Below are 22875 nucleotides of genomic sequence, written 5' to 3' on the forward strand. Positions count from 1 at the left end.
TTAACTTAAATATGCTTTTGCGTAGCTTCTCTTTTTGCAGTGCAATACCTACATTTCTTAATACTAAAAAAAAAAGTAAGCACTATTTGACTGCCTCTATTCTACCAGTGTTAAAATACGGTGCTACTCAACTATGAAATACTGGTAATATACGGCTTTCAAATTTTAACCTAGGTTTATGGTTTTTATTCCTATGATACTTTTTATATACATTTCACCTACAGATTTTGAATAATGCATATAAATTTATAACCAAGTTTTTAGTGTGCATGTATGGTTTTACATATTTTAGTATAGCATTTGTCACTTTTTAATGATGTAATTGTGCAATCACTGTATTGAGGGTAGTGATGTTTTAGTGATTAAATAGCATTTTTTCCACTAAGACTGTTCGGGTGAAATCCAGTATTTTAGGACGAAAGCGCTTAATCACCTGGTTTCAATATACAGACTGCTACGTTGGACGAAAATTCTCTGACAGTAAATTTAAGTGCGTCAAAAGTGGGCGATTTCTGTCCACCATTTGTCCTTGGAGCAGACTTGTGGTTGCGCTGGTTGGCGAACGGTTAATTGTATGACAAATGTGATTGAGGCATTCCAATCTCACTATTCACCAATTTGTGTTCCTGTTCTTGTACATCTCCCAAACTCAAATTCCAGTTCAATTCCACAGTGCTCCCAACTCCTCTAGTCAACTATTGAGCTTTTGTCTCAAGCATTTTCCTTTGGAACAGTGGAAGGGTTAATGGCAGTCTCTCCATCTGCTTTACCATCAGAAGATTAATCAGTCCCACTCTGCTTTTTTGCTCATATTTTGTTGGGCAAACTTTTGCATTTCCTCCTTAGCCTGTCGTGAATTTAAGAATGACTTTAATCCTACAGGAAAAAAATTCTTAAGACAGCTGGATACAGCAGCTTTAATATATCCACCTCTCTACATTCCTTGATTACTGGAATAAATGCCAGATGTACAGTGAATTTTCCAAACACCATCTCTAACTTCTACTACTTAGTCCTTTTGTCGATGGACTTTGTTAGTAGGTTTGCATCTTTAAAGGTCTTGGCTGCTTTCTCATGGCCATATTTAGAGCATACACATGGTACTGCCTTCTCAATTATAAAACTTCCTGCTGTGGAGTATAAGTCCAGTTAATTTGTGCCTTCATAAAATGAAGGCAGTCTGTTCCTTCAAGCTTCTCTGGTACAACATAAAATCTTAAATTTCTCTAGATGCTCTGCCCTCAAATTATACCAGTTTTCGAAACATACCTTCTTGTGCAGTTAAATAACCAGCCAGCTTTTTCTTCGTTTCAGCCTCTGAATTTTCATTTTTAACAGCTCATCTGAGTATCTGTTAAAAGCTTCTTCCATTTTTCCAGCCTTTGAGTGGATATACTCCAGTTTTATTTATTTTAATTAACTCTAATCACATTTGACTTTTTTCCCCTCAGAGATTAATGGAAGCCATGTCTTGCACCAAAGCTGTAGCTTAAAACTGCTTTTTGCTGAACAGCTGAAAAATTCTTCCCAGTCAATGATCTCTACCTTTTTTAGTTTATTCTCTTTCAGGCTCATTTTCTTTTTGCATGCATCCAGGCAATTTACTTACTAGGCAGTAACTGAATTGCACTCAAATGGATAATCTCTGGCTGGACAACAGATGGAATGTTATAGTAAAAACTTAAACTTTATCTGATGTACTCTTCATTTCATTAGCTTGTGGGCTAGAGTCCTAAGCTATTAGAATCCAGGGTGGCCCTCTTGGAAGGATATTCTGGAGAACAGTAGAAACAAAAGCACTTCTACTCCTGGATATGATGTCCAATTTATAACGTGCAACAAAGGGGTGGTAATTTGACAAAGAAGCAGCAGCACAAATGTCAATTGAGACTCTAGACCAAAAAGCTTGAGACATAGCACAGACCTTGTAGAATGGGCCTTTATTTGCCCTGGTAAAGGAATATTTTTGAAAGAGTAGATGAAGGTAATGCAGTCTTTTCAACCATCTCTCTAACATAACTTTAACAGCTTTACCTCTCTACATTTAAAAAAGAGAAAAGTACAGTTTTGTACCTACCATAAATGTAGATGTTCGGTGCTAATACAGTTGCAGTCATAACAGATGGGTTCTCCTGCCGTCAGGCGGGTCCTCGGTCGGCTGAATTCCAAAGTCTAGGTCCGGCGTCAATGGTCGTCGCTTCTTCCCTGACGTCAGTGCGACACGGGTATAAAGGAACCAGCAGACGCCATTTTATTCAGTTTTCCTTGCCCCAGATGTCAGGTGCCCCCAGAAGGAAGCCAATACATAAATTCGTGCAATAAAGCAATGCAATATAATCAAAATACAGTAGTTGCAAGCAAATACACCATAAATGAATACCCCAATCAGATTGTATGAGGAGGTGTTAGCCAATAGGCCTGTCCCAAGCAGGGAAGGAGGGAGGGAAACCTGGACTGCACTCGAACATCTACATTTATGGTAGGTACAAAACTGTACTATGTTCATCGTGCATACAGCCGCAGTCGTAACAGATGGGTAGAATCCCCAAGCTAAGAAGGGGTGGTAGGCACTAGGTGGAACTAGGAGCCAGGATGCCCTGCAAGACTGCAGTGGCAAAGCCTGCTCTAGTTTTGGAGTATAATGGTAGGTGGTAGTGCTTGGAGAAGGTATGCACAGAACTCCAAGTGGCTGCTTCCAAAATATCTTTGGTAGGAACTCCTCTGAGGAAAGCTGCAGAGGTGGCTGTAGCCCTTGTGGAGTGAGATCTGATGTCTGTAGGTACAGTTTTGCCATGAAAAGAATAGCAAAAGCGTATGCAGTGGGCTATCCATTTTGAGATTGTCTGTTTGGAAATTGGCTTTCCTTGAGCTCCTATAGCATAGGACACAAAGAGCTGTTCTGATTTTCTGAAAGGCTTTGTTCTGTCCAAATAATAACGCAGTTGTCTGTGGATGTCCAAGGAATGTAGTAATCTCTCCCCTTTGTTTTGACGATTAGGATAAAAGGTAGGAAAGTGTATGGCCTGATTCAAAGCTACCCTGGATACCACTTTTGGCATAAAGGACGGATTGGTTCGTAAGGAAACTCTGTCCTAATGGAAGATGATAAAAGGCTGCACAGCCATGAGAGCTTGTAGTTCTGAAACTCTACAAGCTGAGATAATAGCCAGAAGGAAAGCTGTTTTCCAGGACAAATATTGCAAATCTGATGAGGCAGCTGGCTCAAAGGGAGGCAAGGTCAGTTTTTCCAGAATGAAATTGACATGCCAAGCAGGTATTGGTTGTTTCCTTGGGGGTTTTAGGTTCTTAGCCCCTCTGAGGAACTGCCTTAAGAGAGGGTGAGAGAATAAGGGTGGATCAGTGTTGTATTCTGCAGAAATGGCTGAGGCATGGATTTTGATGGAGGAGAATGAAAGTCCACTGCTTAGCAGCTCAGCTAGATACTGTAGTATTTGAGATAAATTAAGTTTTCCAGGATCCGGGCCCTTTTTCTCATTCCAGACAAAACAGTTTCCATTTTGCGGAGTAAGATTTTCAAGTTAACGGCCTTCCTGCACCTCCTTGGACAGTAGGGTCTGTTGTGATGCTAAGGAATCTTCCATGCGGCTAGATTGAGTGTTTTTAGCTGGCTGTGAAGAGTTTTGAAGCTGTGCTGAGTCAGGAGAAGAGGCAGAGTCCATGGTGGGGAATGCGTCAGGCTCCTCAGGAGTGGGTACCAGTGTTGTCTTGGCCAGTCTGGAGCAATGAGAATCATCTTTGGTCTGTCTGTTCTGGATTTCAATAGAACTTTGGGCAGCAGAGGAAAAGGTGGGAAGGCATAAACTGTCATTGATGTCCAACTGAAAGACAGCATCCACTCTCCAGGCCTTTGGATGGAAAATCCTTGAGCAGAATTTTGTGAATTGGTGATTTTTGTGGGAGGCAAAGAGATCTATGTCTGGCCTTCCCCATGCTTGGATTATCTCTGTAAAAACTTTTGGATGCAACTTCCATTCGTGTGGATCTGTCATATTTCTGCTTAGGTTGTCTGCCAGCGTGTTTTCCTTGCCTGGCAAGTACTGTGCTTGTAGTTCGATTTGCAAGTCCATGGCCATGTTCAAAAGTGACATGGCCAGTCTGCATAGGGGGTATGAATGTGTTCCTCCCGGTTTGTTCATGTACCACATAACTGTGGTGTTGTCCGTTCTTATCAATAGTTGACCTGGTTGCAGAAGGTCTTTTAAAGCTATAACAGCATTTATTACTGCTAGCATTTCCTTTTGATTGATGTGAAGGTGCTTTTCTTTTTGGGACCATTTGCCCTGAATGCACCGATCTGTCATGTGCGCCCCCCAGGCGTAGTACGAGGCGTCTGTTGTGATTACTTGATTTGCTTGAGGCTTGCTGAATGGAAGACCTGTGTGTTTGGCATGCTTAACCCACCACAGAAATTCCTTTTGAAGACATGGAATTAGTGGTATTATTGTTTCCAAACTGTGGCTGTGTTGAGACCATAGGTTTTTCAGGTACCATTGAAATTTCCTCATATGCAGCTTTGCACATGGGATTAGTAAGATGCAAGATGCCATGAATCCCAGAGCCTGCAGGATTTTCCTTGCAGTCAGCCTGGTGCAATTTGCTAGTGCTCTGAAATATTGAGTTAGTTGCCCCTGCTTCTCTGGCGTGAGATAAGCCATCTGGGTGTTTGTGTCCAAGTTGGCACCCAGGAAAATTTTCCGTGAGGGTATTAGTCCTGATTTCTTTTGTTGACTGTGTATCCCAGAGAGTTCAACAATATTGCCAGATGTTCCAGAAGAATGTGCTTGCTGTCCGCTTGGATCAGGCAGTCGTCCAAATAGGGGTATATTTGTATCCCTTGAAGTCTGCAGTAGGCAATTACTGATGCCAGGCATTTCGTGAATACTCTGGGCGCAGTAGATAAGCCAAAGGGCAATGCAGAGAATTGATAATGGGTTGAACCTGCAAGAAATCTGAGGCATCTTCTGCAATTTTGTCTGATTGGGACATGCAGGTATGCCTCCTTGAGGTCCAATGTTACCAGCCAAGACTCCTTGTCCAGCATGGGAAGAAGCTGCTGTAGAGTGAGCATCTTGAATTTTGGTACGAGTAGAAATGTGTTTAGGATGGATAGGTCCAAAATAGGTCTCCAATCTTTTCCCTTCCTTGGTACCAAGAATAGTCTGGAATAAAAACCTCGACCTTGTTCGTGCATAGGTACCTCCTGAATAGCTTTCATGTCTGAGATCTGTAATTTGCCTTTGTGCCTCTGCCCTTTGATTGTGTGGCAGGTTTGGCATGCCTCATTTTTGGAAGGGTGTGAAAATGAAATCTGTAGCCTCTGTTTATAATGTCCAGGATCCATTTGTCTTTTGTGACAATATGCCAATTTTTTGAAAATGCCAGTTTTCCTCCTAAGGGTGCTGCCATTTCAGTCTTGCTTGGCATGCAAAGGGGAAAGTCATTGGGCTTGCTTTCTGAATGGTTGCAAGTTATCCTCACCACCTCTGTGTATGAGCTTGCCATTGTCTGCCTCTAAACGATCCTTGGGATTGTCCTATGCCCTTGGGGTGCCTGTATCTACCTCTTTGGGGTCTGTCCGTGGCTGGAAAAGTCCAATTTTTGGAAGGCCAATTTCCACTGAAACGTGGGGGTTGTACCTGTAGAAAATCTTTCACAGTTTGCATTTATTTAGCCTTTTCCTCCATTTTCCTTAACACCTCCTCAGCATTATTAGCACCAAATAATACATCCTTTTGTAGAGGGGCATCTAGTAATTTTGCTTTGACATGATCTGGCAAGGTTTGTTCCTTGAGCCAGGCATGTCTACGTATGACTGATCCTGTAACAGCAGCTTTACATGAGGCCTCTAGAGCATCAAAACCACATTGTAAGGTATGCTTACCCACTTGTTCTGCACTATGCATCAAATCCTGCAACTCCAAGTCTGGTTGTTTAGGTTGTGACATTTTACTTTTCAATTGTGATAAGAAAAACTGTTGGTATTTTAGCATATGGAACTGACAGTTTAATGCCCTCATGGTTAAGGTAGCCGAGGTATATACCCCTTTTCCCCCCACCTTTCTAAGGATCTGGAATCTCTCTCTGAAGGTAATGGATTTTTAGCAGTGGAGGCCTTAATTCCCTTGGGGCCCTGTGAGATAGTTTCTGGGTCAGCAGCATGGCTTTTGTATAGAAATTGGTTTGAGTCAGGAACCCTGTAGTACCTGTCAGGCTTGACTGGGGCTGGAGGTAGAGAATCCAGGTTAAGGCAGGCCTCCGAGTAAACATCATCTAGAATGTCCAAGACAAGAGGTATAGCCAGAGGCCTGTGCTGAGACAGCAAGAGAAATTCCCTAAGCCTTTTCTTGGAATCTGAATAATCTTGGCCGTCCCAGTGGAAGTGTTCCCTTAAGGTATGCAAAGTTTCCCCAAATGAGTAATCCTCTGGGGGGGATACAGAAGGAATGGACTCCTCTGCATCAGAGTCTTCAAAAGGGGAGTAAGAATGCTCCTGATCAGAGTGCTCTGAAATAATGGAGCCCTGATCAGAGGAGGGGGATTCTTCCTCCACTGGGCCTTTTGTCCGGAGGGGGTTGAGAACCCCTGATAAGAGTAATTAAATCCTCAGCCATTTTAAGCATCTGTTTTTTAGGCATGGGGCCTGGAGATGGGCCCTGTGTAGCTTGTCTCTTAGAATGCATGGCTGCTTTAGACTTAATGAAAGCCTTGATTGAAAAAGAAGAGGAAGGTCTGAAGACACCTTGAGAGGAGGTAGACCTGTCCACACAGATTCAACGCCAAGAGTGGCTTCGGTATCTGTAGTCAGGGTGTGGGCCGAGGAGCCTGCGACCTCGGGCACAGGAGACACCGCCAATGAAGTGTCGCCGGTAGTCAGGGGCTGCGTAGGCGCCTCGCTGAGAACTGGACCACGTGTAGTCGGCTTTAGCGTGGTGTCGGTAGAGGCTGCGGACCTAGTGTGTCGGTCCTTATCTTTGCGTTTAGACAAAACTGGAGTCACAGTATCCGACGACACAATATAGTTAAATGTTTTGCCAAAATAATGCTGGGCGAAGACACTTAATGGTGCGTTTGTTGAATGTAGCACAAAAGCGACAGACTGAGACGTCGTGGTCTGGGCCTAAAGGAATACAAAGGGAATGGAAATCCTTATGCGGTATTTGCTTCCCACATGAAATACAATTATTAACTTTGTCTGACATCGGTCTGAGGCAAGAAAAGTTTCCCCAATGGGGTACTTAGCTTTCAAGAAGACTTGGGTTTCAAAATTTTCGTAATTTCAGGAGCTGGCCGACCGGCATTTGCAAACTGCTTCTGCTTCGGGCACCGCGCAGCAAGAAAGACTGAAGAAAATGGCGTTGGCTGGTTCCTTTATACCCGTCGCACTGACGTCAGGGAAGAAGCAACGACAACAGACGCCGGACCTAGACTTTTGAATTCTGCCGACCGAGGACCCGCCTGACTGCAGGAGAACCCATCTGTTATGACTGCAGCTGTATGCACGATGAACATCTGATAAAACTTCCTGAAGGGCTTGGGTATACGTACAGAAAAACGAATTGCCTATGTACATAGAGCAAATGCATAGTGTATTCCGCTTTGTTTTGATAATCAGGAAAAAAAAAAAAAAAAAAAACGACCAAAGATTGGACTGATTAATGCTTTTCTCAGTAGCCACCTTGGGTAAAAAAAATAGTACACAGGGTCACACTGTCCCTGTGGAAAAATAAATATGGAAATTTTGCCGAAAGGGCTTGAAGTTCAGACAGTCTTATGGTGAATGCAATAGCTACTAAAAACAGTCTTCCAGGAGAGAAATTTCAAATCCACAGTCGCTGAGAGTTCAAAGGGGCGATGGATGAAAGCTTGCAAAATTAGTCAGATCCCATGAGGGAGTAGGATTTTTCACTGAAGACCGGAGCAGAAAAGTGCCCCTAAGAAATGCTTTACAAAGTTTAGAAGAAGCAAGGGATAAGATTTAGCATAAAAACTGGATATTGCAGCTAGTTGAACTTTGACAGTAGAGTAACTAGCACCAACCTGGAAAAGGAAAGCCAAAAATATAATACGACTGCCACGGGGACTGTAAAGGACCCAACTGTTTTTGTTCAGCCCAAAAGGACAAATCTCTTTATTTTTGTAAATTTTGTGCATTGAAGACCTATGAGAGGAAATAAAAATTTCTCAAGATGGGGAAGAGAGTTTGGGAAATCTTGCCATCATTGGAAGTGGAAAAACCATGCGGTTAATTTCAAACTCTCTCTCTGTGGATACCCAAATGGATGAGAAAGCAGATCTGGACTTGAATCCAATCTCATCGGAAGGCAAACCAGGTGCGACAGCAAAGAAAGGTACCAGGTTTGTCAAGACCAAAATGGGGCAATGAGAATTACTTTGCTTCGCAACCTGAAAACCTTCTGCAGGAACTTGGGAATTAATGGTACAGGAAGAAAGGCATAAAGACCAGAGAACGAAGCATGGACAACAGGGTCCCCAGGGGACTGTCCCGGAGGAAGAATCAATGCAAAATACCTGCTGCATTTGTTGAAAGGGGATGCAGAGATCGCAGCAAGGATGACCAGATTTCTAGAAGAGCATGTCTGCCACTGACTGGTTCAGAGACCACTTGAGAGGGATTAGTAACACTCAGCTGAGCCTGTCAGTTAATGTGTTGGACTCCCCCAGAATGTGCGTTGCTACCAGAAAGTGGTTCATATAAAAATCGCCCACTGCCACACATCACTTCTCAACATACAGGGTTAAGACCTGGTCCCTCCCCATTTGATGTACCAAACCACCGGCATATTTGCCCACTTAGATCGCAATAGTCTCCAAAAGGTAGAAAGCAGTCAAGTTCTTGCAACACTAGAAGAACCACTCCTCTACAATATACTGATACGCAACTTGGTCTCTTGAGGTGTCCACATGTCTTGGAATGTCAGACCAAGACAATGCCTCCCCACCCATACTGGGTGGCATCTGGGGGATGGACGAGTGGGCATCCTTGAGTAACTTTGGCAGAGTGAAACCACCAAAGCCAAGACTCCTTGCACACGAGAGGATGATGGGAAAATTCAGAAAAGGTCTGAGAAGTGACCACTGGACCACTAAGGTCCATTGTAATATCTGCATGTGAAAATGTGGCATGGGCAGAAGGGTTATATTAGCCACCATTGAGCCTAATGCTGAGAACTAGATTGGCCCAAGGCTTTGGAATGGTCAAAATCTGGCTAATGTGAAATTTCAGGTTTGATATTCTTACCTCACAAAAGATAGGGTAAGATGTTCTTGTGTCTAGTAGGGCCCAGATGAAGTCTATGGCTTGTACAAGGTCCAACCAAGACTTCTGCATGTTGGTTATTCCCAGGATTGGGGCCAACTTAAGAAAATAATCCCTGGCCCGAAGGAGAAGATGCCTGGTTGGAGCAGTCAGAAGCCAGTCGTCCAGACATGGAAATATCCAAACCTTGCAGTCAATAGATGAACTGCTACCACAGATGGATGTTTTGAACAGTAACGATAACAAACAGAAGTGCCCGGATCTGGCAGTGACAGGTGCCCAGACAAACGCATTTAACTCCTGAAGTGCCCTTTCCATTTCTATATGGTAGTAAAAGTCCTTTAGGTGGTGTCAGAAGAAGCCTGGAGATCCACCGAGGGGAGGGTGTAGAGGCTTTCCAAATCAAGTATGAAAAGGTTCCATAGTGGTAACCGGAGAGTGTCTCCAAGGAATATAGAGAACCCTCTCCATGACCTCAAAAGCAGAAGGGCTCTGAACAAACTGAAGCTGCCCCACCAGAGCCAAGACAATGGAGAAAACTCCTCCTGGTGAGTTCAAGCCTCCTGCTGGAAGGTAGAAGTCGGAGCCAAGCTGTCAAAGACTGAGGCTTTGAGGGGAAGAGATGTCTCCAAAAGCTGTGGAGTCTAAGTTAACCCCCCCCCCCCCAGAACCAACCTTGACGCTACAGCTCAAACACACTCAGGAAGGAAGTCAGGGCGTAGAACAAGTCTGTCAGCTGTTATTCCCAGGAAGAAAGTCAGGACAAAGAATAATTCTCTAGCAGCTCTTATCCCATGGCACTGGGAAACAACTTAACAGACTCCAAAATCAAAGGTCGGATTGGAAATGAGTTACTGGCTGGAATGAGGAAACTCAGATCCAGATGTGGATGGAGCAGACAAGCCCCTTCTGGATCTGTCGCTCGAGAAATGGCCTCACGAGATTAGATGTCCTTGGAATTTAGGCTTCAGAAAGACACAAAAGTGGACAGAGGTCTGGAGGATCTCTATTGTCCTGACAGTGCCGAACCAGGCACAGGAACCGTAGGAGCTGATGCCATGGAAGCAATACTCAGCCACAGAGCAGAAGATGATCGGGGCTAAGAAAAGACAGTGGCAACAGGGCGCAGAGCTGACTGAGTCAGTTCTGAAGATTTCGCCTTATACCGCAGCTGTTCAGAAGAGGATCATGTGAGAGGTCTGCTGGACTCCTCTGGGTTTTTTGGGAGGGGGCTGAGCCTCTGATGTAGAAGGCATCCCCTAAGGTGAAGGAAGGTGCAAACCTTTTAACACCAGTTTGCTCCTGCTATCTGTCAAAGCCAAAGGATGGAAAACTCTACAGATTTCGCAAGGTGTTTACAAATGGTTAGGTGCCAAGCAGTAAACGCACTCGCTGTGGGCATCAGAGCAATCATCCACCCACAAGAAGTGCACTTTTAAACCTTAAAGGTTTATGATCAGCTAGAGTGAAAGAGCAAAAGAGCAGAAAGACAGAAGGAATTTTTTTTAAGTATGTGTGTGAATAGGGAAGAGAAAAACCTAACAGAAAAAAATTAGAAACGATACAGAAGTATCGCTCAATAACTGAAGTACTACAGAATTAGAGTACTAGGTAGGGAGAACAAAAGAAACTTCACCCAAATTTAATTAGGAGAAGCTCAAGAATGACAGAACTCTGCTAACTTGAAGCGGGGCAAACCAGATCTGGGGTATTCTGGGGTGCAGGGCATTTTGGGTGGGGAGGAGCTCAAGCTGAAAAGAAAGCAGCCTGTTTGTTGCGATAACAGCTACCACACGTTTAAAAAATGAAGTGGACAACATCACAACAGTTATTTATAGCGAAGTGGCAAAGGAGGCTACCTAACGGGAGTTGCATACCAAACAGAGGCTTAACTGTTGTGGCCCAGCCCCATGGGCTATATCTGGTACAACAAGCACGAGGCAGAGAACTAAAGTTGATCAGCCTACATTAGCCTTTAACAGTATCATGGAAATGCCTGTGGTGAACACACTATTGGCCAGCAATGGGGAAGGTATGCTGGGATCTGAAATTCTGGCTGGTCTAACAACCCACATGCGCTAAATCCCCAGATGTAATGATTTCAAGAGTGAAACATACAAATCTTACCATAACTGAAGATGTTAAAGTATGTTCATGGTTGGAACTGTGCCATATAAGCCCCAAAGTCCGATCTAACCTTCACAGCATTTCACACTCACCCCCTCCCCAATGAGTGGATGCTCTTCCACCTAGACATCAGCACATCTGTGGTAAGAGGTAACACTTTGCACCACCTCTAGTTCTTTCTTACTATAGTAAGAGAACTTATTTGCTAATGCAGATGAAAGTATTGTCCAGTCCATCGGTTCAGTCTGGCTTCCCAGTAAATGGGTCAAGTCCTCAACTGGGGAAGAAGGGATGTCTGATCGGTCACGTGTTGCCTGTCTATATTAAGGGAGATTTAGGGTGAGAGGATAGATGCCAGTTTCTCAGGTTAATGACATTATTTGAAGGAAGCAAGTCACACACCAACACTTCCAAAATCATAGCTTGTTCTGTTTTAAGAATAGAGCATGATGTAGCCTCATGACCCCTTGTGCTAGGTTAGACAAGAGTGCCATCAACCAGATATATTCTATCCAAAACAAAATGAATCAGAAAAGGCTGCCTGCCATGTCCAATGCCACCATGGTGTCAAACATGTAATTTCTGAGCAACTACAACAGTGAGCATAAACATACCCTTATTTCTAGACATGAGCCATTATAAGTTAAAATATTCCCAAGGCCAAAATTTCATGTTAACATCTAAAAGTAAAACTGTTCACTTAAAAAAATGTTAACTGTCACTACCTGACATACAAATGCTAACTTCTAATAGAGCAAGCATACTTGCACTTTACTGTATTGATGAAAAAATGTGTACTGTGCAATAAAGAAAATTAAATGCCTACCAATTGATGTGGTATACAACTCTAGCATGCCTTGGTACTTCATGCTCTGTTCATCAACAGATTCCTGCAGCACTTCAAACACCCTGCTCATCCGCTCTGCAAAAGTCTCCTGGACAACTGCATTATGTTGGTCAACATTCCTCTTGCGATCCAGTTTGGCGTGAAGACCAAATATGTCTTTTGTGCTAACTTCCACAGTGCTAAGGAGCTGCAATGAAAGCCAAAGATGAAGAAGCAAGCATCAGTAATTTTGCCACCACAAAACTGCTAACTCAGACTGTAGCTCAAAGTACACCTAGCTTAAACAAAAAACCTTGGGCAATCTACTTGAAACCACACAAACCCCAACGATACTAAGTATACAAAAAAGTTGGAATGAGTTATGGGACAAGCACATCATTTTCAAAAATGCAGAATTCCAAAGCAGGCTCAAGATCTCTGTACCTAAAAATGTTTTCAGACTTCAGCTCCTGCTTACCACATTCCTCTTATCACAAGAGAAAGTGGGTTGTTCATAACACAGCACCAAAGAAAACCAAAGTTCTCTATCAAGCCTCCCCAGGCCTTGCCTTAAAGGACAGCAAATTGACAGGAGTGGATAGACGGATCTACATCCTCCCCAAGTATACATTACTGTACCTAAAATGTAGTATGTCCTCTTCAAAATCTGTAGGATAGGGTCTATCCATCTCAATCCCATAAATAACCCTATGAAAGCTCAAGTGATATGGTTGACTTGGAGGATATTTTACACAAGACCACATCCAGCCTGTAGGGTTTTCAAAGGTATCCAAAGTAGTCCATGTTGTTTCAAAGATTTCATCCAATGATACTGCACTGAAAATGCCAGAGATGTAGGCACTGCTGTTGATGAATGTGTATTAGGAGCAGATAGCACATTTGGCATACTTCATAACAACTTTAGTAATAACTCAGTATATCACGTTGGGGTGACGGAGACCTTAAAACCTCATTATCAGCAAAAACGACAATTTTCCTGAATGAAGCAGTAAGGTCGAGGAAAAATCTCAGTCTGTACAAAGCTAAATAAAAAACATACGTCACTCCATTATAAGCATTTTAACATTGATATTCATTATCCTATTCAGATTTAATTCCATGCTACTTTAAGTAACAAGACCACACTGTGTGAGAAAAATCAGATAAGGAGAAAATCCACAGTCTGAATTTCTGAAGTTCTCCTGGCGGAGGTCAACTTCCAGAATAAATGGTCTGAGATTTAATTTGATATTTGATGAATGGAAAGTCCAATTGGATGAATGCCCATTTACAGTGGAAGCCAGGAGAAAAAGCTACAAAGTATTTCAAAAACATTAATTGTATTTATTTACATTTGTTGGCCGGGAGTGTCCGACAGGATGTAGGTCAATTTTCAGCAGATGCCCAGTCAGAAAAGCTCCACAGTTAAAATAAACAGACAGTAGTTACATTGGATTACATAGCGATTAACAATTTAACATAGCAATTAATTACAAACATTTACAGGTGAAGAACATAACACATCAGTAGACAACTAGAATTTATTTGCGAAGTACATAACAGACATTAACAAATGTTACAATAAGAAGTTCCTGCTGTATAACAAGTACAAGGCTTATGAGCATCTGAGCTTGCTATAATCAAGGTAGTTGGGTGGAAAGAAAGGTAGTGGTTGGATGGGGTGGGTGAAATTAAGAACGATCATGTTACAATTTTCAAAAAGTGCAATAAAAACATGTACAGTTTAAATGATTAAAGCAAATTAGACAATGTGAAAACACCTAACAGATACAACTTTTATGATAATTTAACATTTAGAGAAATTTTAGCCAGTTTAGAGAAACTAAAGGCAAGTTAGTATAACTACAATATGAAGTGGTAGGGAAAAAAAAGTTATGGACTCACTATAACGTTCCATCTGAGTTCATTTATCTTCAACCTGTGGGTTCCCGGATCTGACTCTGCCGCATAACCAGCATCTGATCAGAGCTCAAGATTCTCCCCTACCCGTAATGCCCCCGGTCTCCTTCCTCCCTTCAGATAGTTTGCTGCCCAATCTAGTATTCGCATGCGACCCGACAACTTGTCCCATAACAAGAAGTTCATGAGCAAGGAGGAGAGAATAAGAGGCACCCTGAGGGTGACCACCTCTCCTCTAGGCATCAGACCAGCACAGTTTATACAAAGCAGTGGGGACGTAGTAGGGACAGTTGAAGACAAATGAACAACTCAGATGGAACTTTATGGTGAGTACAGAACTATCTTAAGTTGTTGTCTTCATTTGGTCTTCAACCTGTGGGACAGAGTCCCCAGCGACTAAACTCCTGGTAGGCCATCATGGAAGGATATTCCAGAGTACAGTGGAGCCAAAGGATGGCCTGTTCTGGGATATGATGCCCAACTTACAATGCAAGATGAAAGTATGAGATTAGGTCCAAATAGCCACAGAGCAGATATCCACTGAAACTGTGGACCAAAAATTCGCTGAAGTAGCCATAGATCTGGTGGAATGTGCCTTCACATGACCTGGCAAGGATATACCCCCAGCAGAATACTAACAAATACACCCTGGGAAATCCAACGGGTGATAGAGACCTTAGATACTGGTTTCTCTAAAAAGGGTTTAGAGTAGAAATGAAGAGTTGGTCAGACGTACGAAAAGCTTTAGTCCTGTGCAGGTAGAAACAAACCTGTGTGCACATCTAATAAATGGAATTTGTATTATCACTTGTTTTGAAACTTTGAGAAGACCACCAGGAGATTGATAAAGGTTGGACTCCTAAGCTACCTTAGGAAGAAATGGATTAGAATGCAAAGACACCCTGTCCTTATTAAAAACTCATAAGAGGGCTTGACCAACAATGCTTGAAGTTCTGAAACTCTCCTGACAGAAGTAATCATAATCAACACAGCAGTCTTCCAGGACAATAGCTTTAAATCTACACAGGCTACAGGCTGAAAGGGGGGTGAAAAGTACAGTTGTGTACACTTAACATAAATGTAGATGTTAGAGTGTATTCACTGTTGCAGTCATTACATTTGGGTAATCTGCTGTCAGGTTGCCCTCAGTCAGCCTGATTAACAAAGTCTTGGGTCCTGTGTGGATTGCTGTTCTATTCCATGACGTCAGGTCGTCAGAGGTATAGAACATGCAGCCAACGCCATTACATCAGTTTTTCTTGCCCCAGATGTCAGGTGCACCCCAAATGGGGAGCAAATAAAATTAAAAAAAATATACCTCCAACCAAAAACAAATACACCAAAAAGGCTTTTAAGCATAGTAAAAGAAAGTAAAGGTATAGTCAGAGAAAAACAGGGGGCTGGAGGGAGGGTAACCAGGATTGCAACAGTGAATACACTCCAAACATCTACATTTATGGTAAGTGTACACAACTGTACCATGTTCTTCGTGTTTCACTGTTGCAGTCATTACATTTGGGTAGATTCCCCAAAGCTATGGTAGGGAGGATGAATTTATACAGCATTAAGACCAGCTATAAGGTCCTGCAACACAGCAGTGGCAAAGCCAGCTCTGGATTTAGAGAAATTTGGTAAATGATAATGCTTGGAGAAAGTATGAATGAAACTCCAGGTAGCAGCTTCTAGAATATTCCTGGTAGGAACACCTCTGAGAAAGGCTGCAGAAGTAGATGTAGCCCGGGTGGAATGAGATCTGATCCCCAGGGGGATAGGTTTTCCATGGTGCTTATAGCGGAAATGAATGCAATGGTTTATCCATTTAGAAATGGTTTGTTTTGAAATAGGCTCTCTATCCCTGTAGCAAATGCTACCAGCAGTTCAGATTTTCTTCGAGTTTTAGTCCTGTCCAAGTAGGATCTAAGTTGTCTGTGCACATCCAATGAATGCAGAATCTGTTTCCCTTTGTTTTGTGGATAGGGAAAGAAAGTTGGCAAATGAATGGACTGATTAAGAGCCACACTGGATACCACCTTGGGCATGAAGAATGGATTGGTCCTCAGATGCCATGTCTGCATGAAAGATGATGAAAAGCTCCACTGCTATAAGGGCCTGCAACTTAGAAATCCTTCTAGCTGAAGTGATTGCTAGAAGGAAGTCTGTTTTCCAAGAAATAATTTTTAAGTCTGCAGTAGCAGCTGGCTCGAAAGGAGGTAGAGTGAGTTTCTCCAATACAAAGTTAAGGTCCCAGGCAGGGGTTGGAGCTCTACTGGGTGGTCTCAAGTTTTTGGCCCCTCTGAGGTACTGCTTGAGCAGAGGATGAGAGAAGAGGGAAGGTTCTGTGTTATAATAAGCTGAAATGGCCGAGGAATTGATTTTAATGGAGGAAAAAGACAGGCCCTTGTGAAGCATCTCAGTTAAGTATTGTAAAATCTGAGGTAAACTGGGCGCTGCTGTGCTCATTCCTTGAGAGATTCCAAGCCCAAAATATTTTCCATTTGTCAGCATAAGATTTTCTAGTGCTAGGTCTTCTAGTCTCCAAGATGACATCCATCACAGGCTTGCTGAAGGATAAAGGGTGAATTTAAGTGATTAGCCAAGCTGCAAGGTTCAATGTTGGGAGCTGAGCGTGCAGAATCTGGTTCTCCTACTGAGAGAGTAAGGTAGTCTGAGGCAGATGCCATGGTGATATTTGTGACACTGCGCAGGAGCGGGAACCAGTGTCGGCGTGGCCAGTTTGGAGCAATCAAAATCATTCTTTGTTTGTCCTGTTTGACTTTTAACAGAACTTTGCAGAGTAGAGGCAGAGGTGGAAAGGCGTAAACTGATAGTTTTTTCCAGCTGAACAGAGCATCCACTTTCCAGATTTTTTTGTGGAAAATCCTTCTGCAAAATTTGTCCAACTAGTAGTTCCAGGGGGAGGCAAATAGATCTATGCCTGGGCTCCCCCATTTTCTTGTCAACATGTTGAAAATCAGAGGTTCCAGTCCCCCTCCATGAGATTTCTGCTTAGTCCGTCTGTCTGTGTATTTAATTTTTCTGGCAGGAACAGAGCTTGTAGGTGCACTTGGTAGCTCAAGGCCATGTTCCACAATGCCATGGCTAGTCTGCAGAGGGGGTAGTAATGTGTACCCCCTTGCTTATGTACCACATAACCGTAGTGTTGTCAGTCTTTACCATTAGTTGTCCTGGAAGAATGTAGTACTTGAAGGCTGTCAGAGCATTCTGGCCAGCTATTGTTTTGATGGATATGCAGGTGCTTTTGAGTTGGGTTCCATTTGCCCTGAATGCACTTCCCTGCCAGGTGAGCCCCCCATGCATAGTCTGATGAGTGTTAGGGTTTGGGCGGCAGGGGGTAGCACGAATGGCAGTCACTTGTTTTGGTGGCAGGCCTCTGCCCACCATAGGAACTCCAGGCGTAGGCAAGGTATGAGAGGAATCATTGTTTCCAGGCTGTGACAATGTTGACTCCATAAACTAAATATATACTAAATCTAGAGCACTTAGTTTTCAACCTTACTCACAAACACTGGCTAATATACAATGTATGTACTGTACCTGTGTACTATGTATGTATTCCACCCATGTTCCAAATTTCAGCTGTACACCACAAATCAATTACCTTTATTTTTAAAATTATTTTTTTTTGTTCTCTCCACTGTAACTTTTAATGTGCCGCATACCACTGTAAAATCATGTCTTGTAATTTGTGTGTATACTGATCATGTCTAAATAAATAAATGTGTCTAATTTTTCTTTGTGGAGCTTTTCTCCACGGGACTCTGCTGAAAAAGGGCCTTTACGGCTCAATCACCCCCGGTTAACAAATGTAAAATAAAATAACTTAAGTACCACTGAAGTTTCCTCATGCAGTCTTGCATATGGAATTAGAAGAATGCAGGAGGCCATGAACCCCAAGGCTTGCAGAATTGGTCTTGCAGATAGCAGGGTTTTTGTGGCCACTTGTTTGAAGTTACCAAATGAATTTGCTTCTCTGGTGTGAGGAAAGCCAACTGAGCAGTTGTATTCAAGCTTACAACCAAGAATGTAATCTGTTGAAAAGGGTACCAACTGTGATTTCTTTTTGTTTATGTTGTACCTGGACAAGTTAGAACCCTTTTTACAAACTGCAGATTTAGAAGTATGGCCTGGTTTTCTGCCTGAATTAGACAATCGTTCAGGTATGGATATATCTGAATATTTGTCTGCAAAATGCAATTACTGGAGCCAGGCACTTTGTGAATATCCTAGGCACAATAGACAAGCCAAAGGGCAGTGCAGAGAACTGATAACTGCAAGTAGCTTGCTTTGAAGTGTAGGCATCTTCTGCAAGATTCCCTGATTGGAATGAGCAGGTACGCTTCTTTTAAATCTAGAGTTGCCAACATGGCATCTTTACCTAGCATAGGAAGTAACTGGTGAAGAGTCAGCATCTTGAATTTTGGAATGCCCAGAAAGAGGTTTAAAGCAGACAAGTCCAGAATTGGACGCCATTGATTTGTCTTTTCTAGGTACTAGGAATAGCCTGGAATAGAAACCTTGTCCCTTTTCCTCCTATGGTACCAGTTGAATAGCCCTCATGTTTAATAGGGAAAGTTCTTGTTTTTGAGCCTCTGCCCACTGATTTGGGGGCAGGTCTGGCCACCCGTTTGGTGTTGGCAACGTGTGGAAATGAAATATGTATCCCTGGGACACTATATTGAAAACCCATTTGTCCTGGGTTATGAGTTCCCAGTTTTTTTGCATGACAAGCAATCTTCCCCCCAAAGGGGTGGCTAAAAGGTAAGTGCTTGATAATTTTAAAGGAAAGTCATTGAGACCGTTTACCATAGGGGGGTGTCCTGTTACTTCCAGATTTGGAAGTGGAGGCCCCCCATTGCTTAGGTCCGAGAGTCCCCTGGGACTGAAACATGGTGCTTTTGGTGTGTCTGGGTTTGGCTTGAGAGGATCTCGAAGGAGCTGGAAAGGACCAATTCTTGGTAGGCCAGTGCCTACTAAATCTTGGAGGTTGCACTTTTAAGAAATCTTTTACAGTTGGCAAAGATTTAGCTTTTATCTTGCATCTTTTTTAGAACTTCTTCAGCCTTATTGCCAAAAAGACGGTCCTGATTTAAAGGAGCATCCAACAATTTTGCTTTAATTTGAGGCAGAAATTGCTCCTTAAACCAAGCATGCCTTCTAAGCACAGATCCAGTAACAGCAGCCCTGCAAGAGGCCACTAAAGAAACAAAACCACATTGTTCAGCAGAATGCAATAAATCCTGTAAATCTATTTTCCACACAGTCAATCCTTTTCTGTTTAAGCAGTCCAATAATATGCTGTTGATATTTTAACATATGAAATTGGCAGTTTAAAGCCCTGATTGCCAAGGATGCAGAACCTTTTTACCCCATCTATCCAGTGTCCTGGAATCTCTATCAGAATGGGTAGGATTTTTAGCAGTAGAAGCCTTAAATGCCCTTGGGCCCCTGATAAATGGTTTCTGGATCTGCAACAGGATTTTTGAAAAGGAACTCGTGGGACTCAGGAACCCTGTATTATCCGTCAGGTTTACTAGGAGACACAGGCAGGGAAATCAGGGGCCATACTATATTCCAAAAACACAACAGTGTCAAGTACAGGATGTATAGCCAAAGGCTTATGCTGGGGTAGAAGGAAATCCCTAAGCCTCTTTTTTGAATCAAAAAAATTCCTGGACTTTCCCAGTAGAAATGCTCCCTTAAGGTATGTAAAGTTTGCCCAAAAGAAAAGTTGTTAGGGGAGGAAGCAGAGGAAATGGAATCCTCTGCATCAGAATCCTCATATGTAGGTATGGATAAATCCAGGTGATTAGAAGAGTCAGAAGAAACAGAGTCCTGATCAGAAGATTCATAGTCAAGCTCAGCCCTAGGCCTCTTAGAAGGGGAGGGAGTTGACTACCCCTGATTAGAGGAATTAGATCTTCAGCCATTTTGATAATTTGTTTTTTAGGCCTAGAGGCCTGAACATGTGGGCCTGGGCATCGGTTTCTTAGACAGCTCGAGATTTAGGCCTTAGTATTGAGGGTGGGGTCGGTTTAATATCCAAGTCTGTAGGCCTGAAAACACCCTCAGAAGCCGGTGCCTGCACAGCAGCTCAGGACCCATCCAAGGTAGAGACATCTGCGGGTTCCATAGGTGAAGCATCTCGCCAGCATACCAGACTCCAAAAGGGTCTCAAGTAGAGGCCTGCAAGTCAGAAGTAGTGGGTATCCAGGGCTGCGAATGCACCTCACTGAGCACCGGTGAACTGGCTTAGAAGAGTCATCAGCAGTTTTGGACCTAGACTGCCTTTTTCTTTGCATCTTTTCGGAATCCCGGTAGTTGGATAGCTAACAAACAGTTCTGGATAATTAAACCGATAACCGAAATATTTAGAGACAAAAATGTACAGACAAATGATAGTGCGCTGATTAAATAAAGCACAAAACCGACAGCAAGGTATGTCGTGGTCAGGGCCTAGGCAAGGAATACAGTACAAATGAAAATCTATGAGGTATTTGCTTTCCATAAGTAATGCAATTAACAACTTTTACTGACATCTGTAAGGAGCAAGAAAAAGTTTCCCCAATGGGGTACTTAGCTTAAAGTTGAAGACTTCGGCTCAAACTCTATAATGAAAATTTCAGGAGTCGGCCAACCGGCACTTGCAAACTGCTTCTGCTTCGGGCACCATGCAGTAAGAAAGACTTAAGTAATGACGTTGGCTGCATGTTTTATACCCCTGACGACCTGATGTTATGGAAGGGACAGCAACCTAAACAGGACCCAAGACATAGTTAATCAGGCCGACTGAGGGCAAGCTGCCAGCAGTTTACCCAAATGTAAAGACTGCAACAGTGAAACGGGAAGAATATCTACAGCCTGCAGAACTAACTCAAGATCCCACAGTGGCAGGTGGTCCTTCACTGGGGCCGAAGAAAAGTGCCTTTGAGGAAGGCCTTGCAAAGCTTTGAAGATGCGAAGGAAGCCATATCATCACCTACTTGAAAATTAGAAATTGCAGCAAGTAGGACCTTGACCATAGAAAAACTAGCACCTTGCTGAAAGATCCCAGCTAAAAATTCCCAAACCACAGAAACCAGGGCAGTGAAGAGATCTTAGGCATGCTGCAAAGCCCAGATTGAAAACAACTCCATTTCCTGGAGTACACCTTTCTGGTGGAAGATTTATGAGCTGCTACCATGATCCCTCTGACAGGTGAAGACAGGCCGGGAATCCTGACTATCAGGGGAACTAGAGCAGCCAAGCAGTGAGCTTAGACTGTCCAGGTATGGATGGGGAAACCCTGAGGGATGATATCTGGAACTGGATCCAACATCCATGGTGGAGCCACCAGATGAGGCAAGAGGGAAACCAGACCAGACGAGCCCAGAAAGGGGCAATGAGGGTTCAGGTACCTATGCAGCGAGATTTCCCTGTGGTACATTTGACAGGGGACATAAGCCTTGAGTGACATTCACCTGCAGAGAAATATTGCTGTTTACAAATTCCCTGTGGGCAAAGAGAAACATATGCTGCCACGCCCACAACTTAAGTAACCAAATGTAAAAGGAGAAAATAATGTCCATGGTCTCAAAGGGAACAAGACGGCAGACATCAGCAGCAGGCTGACCAGAGGGCATGTCAGTGGCAGTAAAAACACAGTGCACAATAGGCAGTGCCTTAATAATTGGAGTGAGTGGACTACTACCCTCTTCACAGTGTTTAGGGGACATTACCTAAAACACATACTGGAGCATAAATGTGACTACAGTATCCTGCAGGATTTCCTCCATGCTTTAGCACACTTCTACATGTTATAGTTACATACGTACGTATGTACTGTACACTGAGCACAACATTCATTACTTCTTCTGCCACCATTCATTTGGTTAATAAAGCTGTGAACATGGCAGGGTGTGCTTCTCTTTGCACACAGGAAATTTGCAAACAGCCATATTTCTCTGCAGCTGAATGTCACTTCAGCCATGTCACCAGTCAAATGTACCAAAGGGAAATGTCTCACTGCCTAGGCGCCTGAACCCTGGCAATGAGGATAACTAGGCTCCCCAGCCTGCAAGTTTTCTGAAGGAATTTTGTTATCAAGGGAAGAGGATAAGCATACAGAAGATGGGGGCTAAGTAAGAATCTCGGTGTCTCTGGGGGCTTCAGAGAAAAACTTCGCTGAATTTCACATTGGAGAGGTGGAGATCGCAGCAAAGCTGACCCCACTTGCGAAATATCTGATCCACTACTGAAGGACTCAGCAGGTTTATTCTGAAGCCTACAAGTGGTCTGAGTGTCTGCGAGAATGTTGGACCTCCCTGGAATGTGTTGCCACCAGAAAACTGCTGGAGATCACCCACTCAACATTCTCAAGGTTTCGTGACAGAGGATAAGATCTGGTTCCCCCACTGCTTGATGTACCAAACCACAGACAGTCATTAATGATAGCAATTGTTTCTGGGGTAGATGAGGATGGAGAGCCTGCAACGCTAGAAGCACTGCCATCATCTCCAGGACATTGATATGCAATCTGGTCTCGTAGGGGGACCATGTGCCTTGGACTATCCTGCCTGAGCACTGGCCACACCCCCACAACCCTAGCAGGAAGCATCTGTAGTCACTGTGGCTGTGGGGAAGAAAGGTGAAAGTAAGGGACAACCCCAAACAAGGTCCAAGGAATGAATCCATCACAGAAGAGAGT

General features: G+C 43.3%; 1 protein-coding gene across 1 annotated transcript in view; it reads right to left on the reverse strand.

Annotated features, from left to right (window-relative positions):
• Positions 1 to 22875, reverse strand: part of KIF11 (kinesin family member 11) — a 1847788-nt gene that overhangs the window by 695746 nt on the left and 1129167 nt on the right. The window contains exon 15 of the mRNA XM_044055639.1: positions 12252 to 12459. Coding sequence (XP_043911574.1) covers positions 12252 to 12459 — 208 coding nt within the window. The remainder of the gene's footprint in view (positions 1 to 12251; positions 12460 to 22875) is intronic.

This window comes from Protopterus annectens, chromosome 14.part0, assembly GCF_019279795.1.
Source record: "Protopterus annectens isolate FY-2018-M chromosome 14.part0, PAN1.0, whole genome shotgun sequence".
NCBI lineage: Eukaryota > Metazoa > Chordata > Ceratodontiformes > Protopteridae > Protopterus > Protopterus annectens.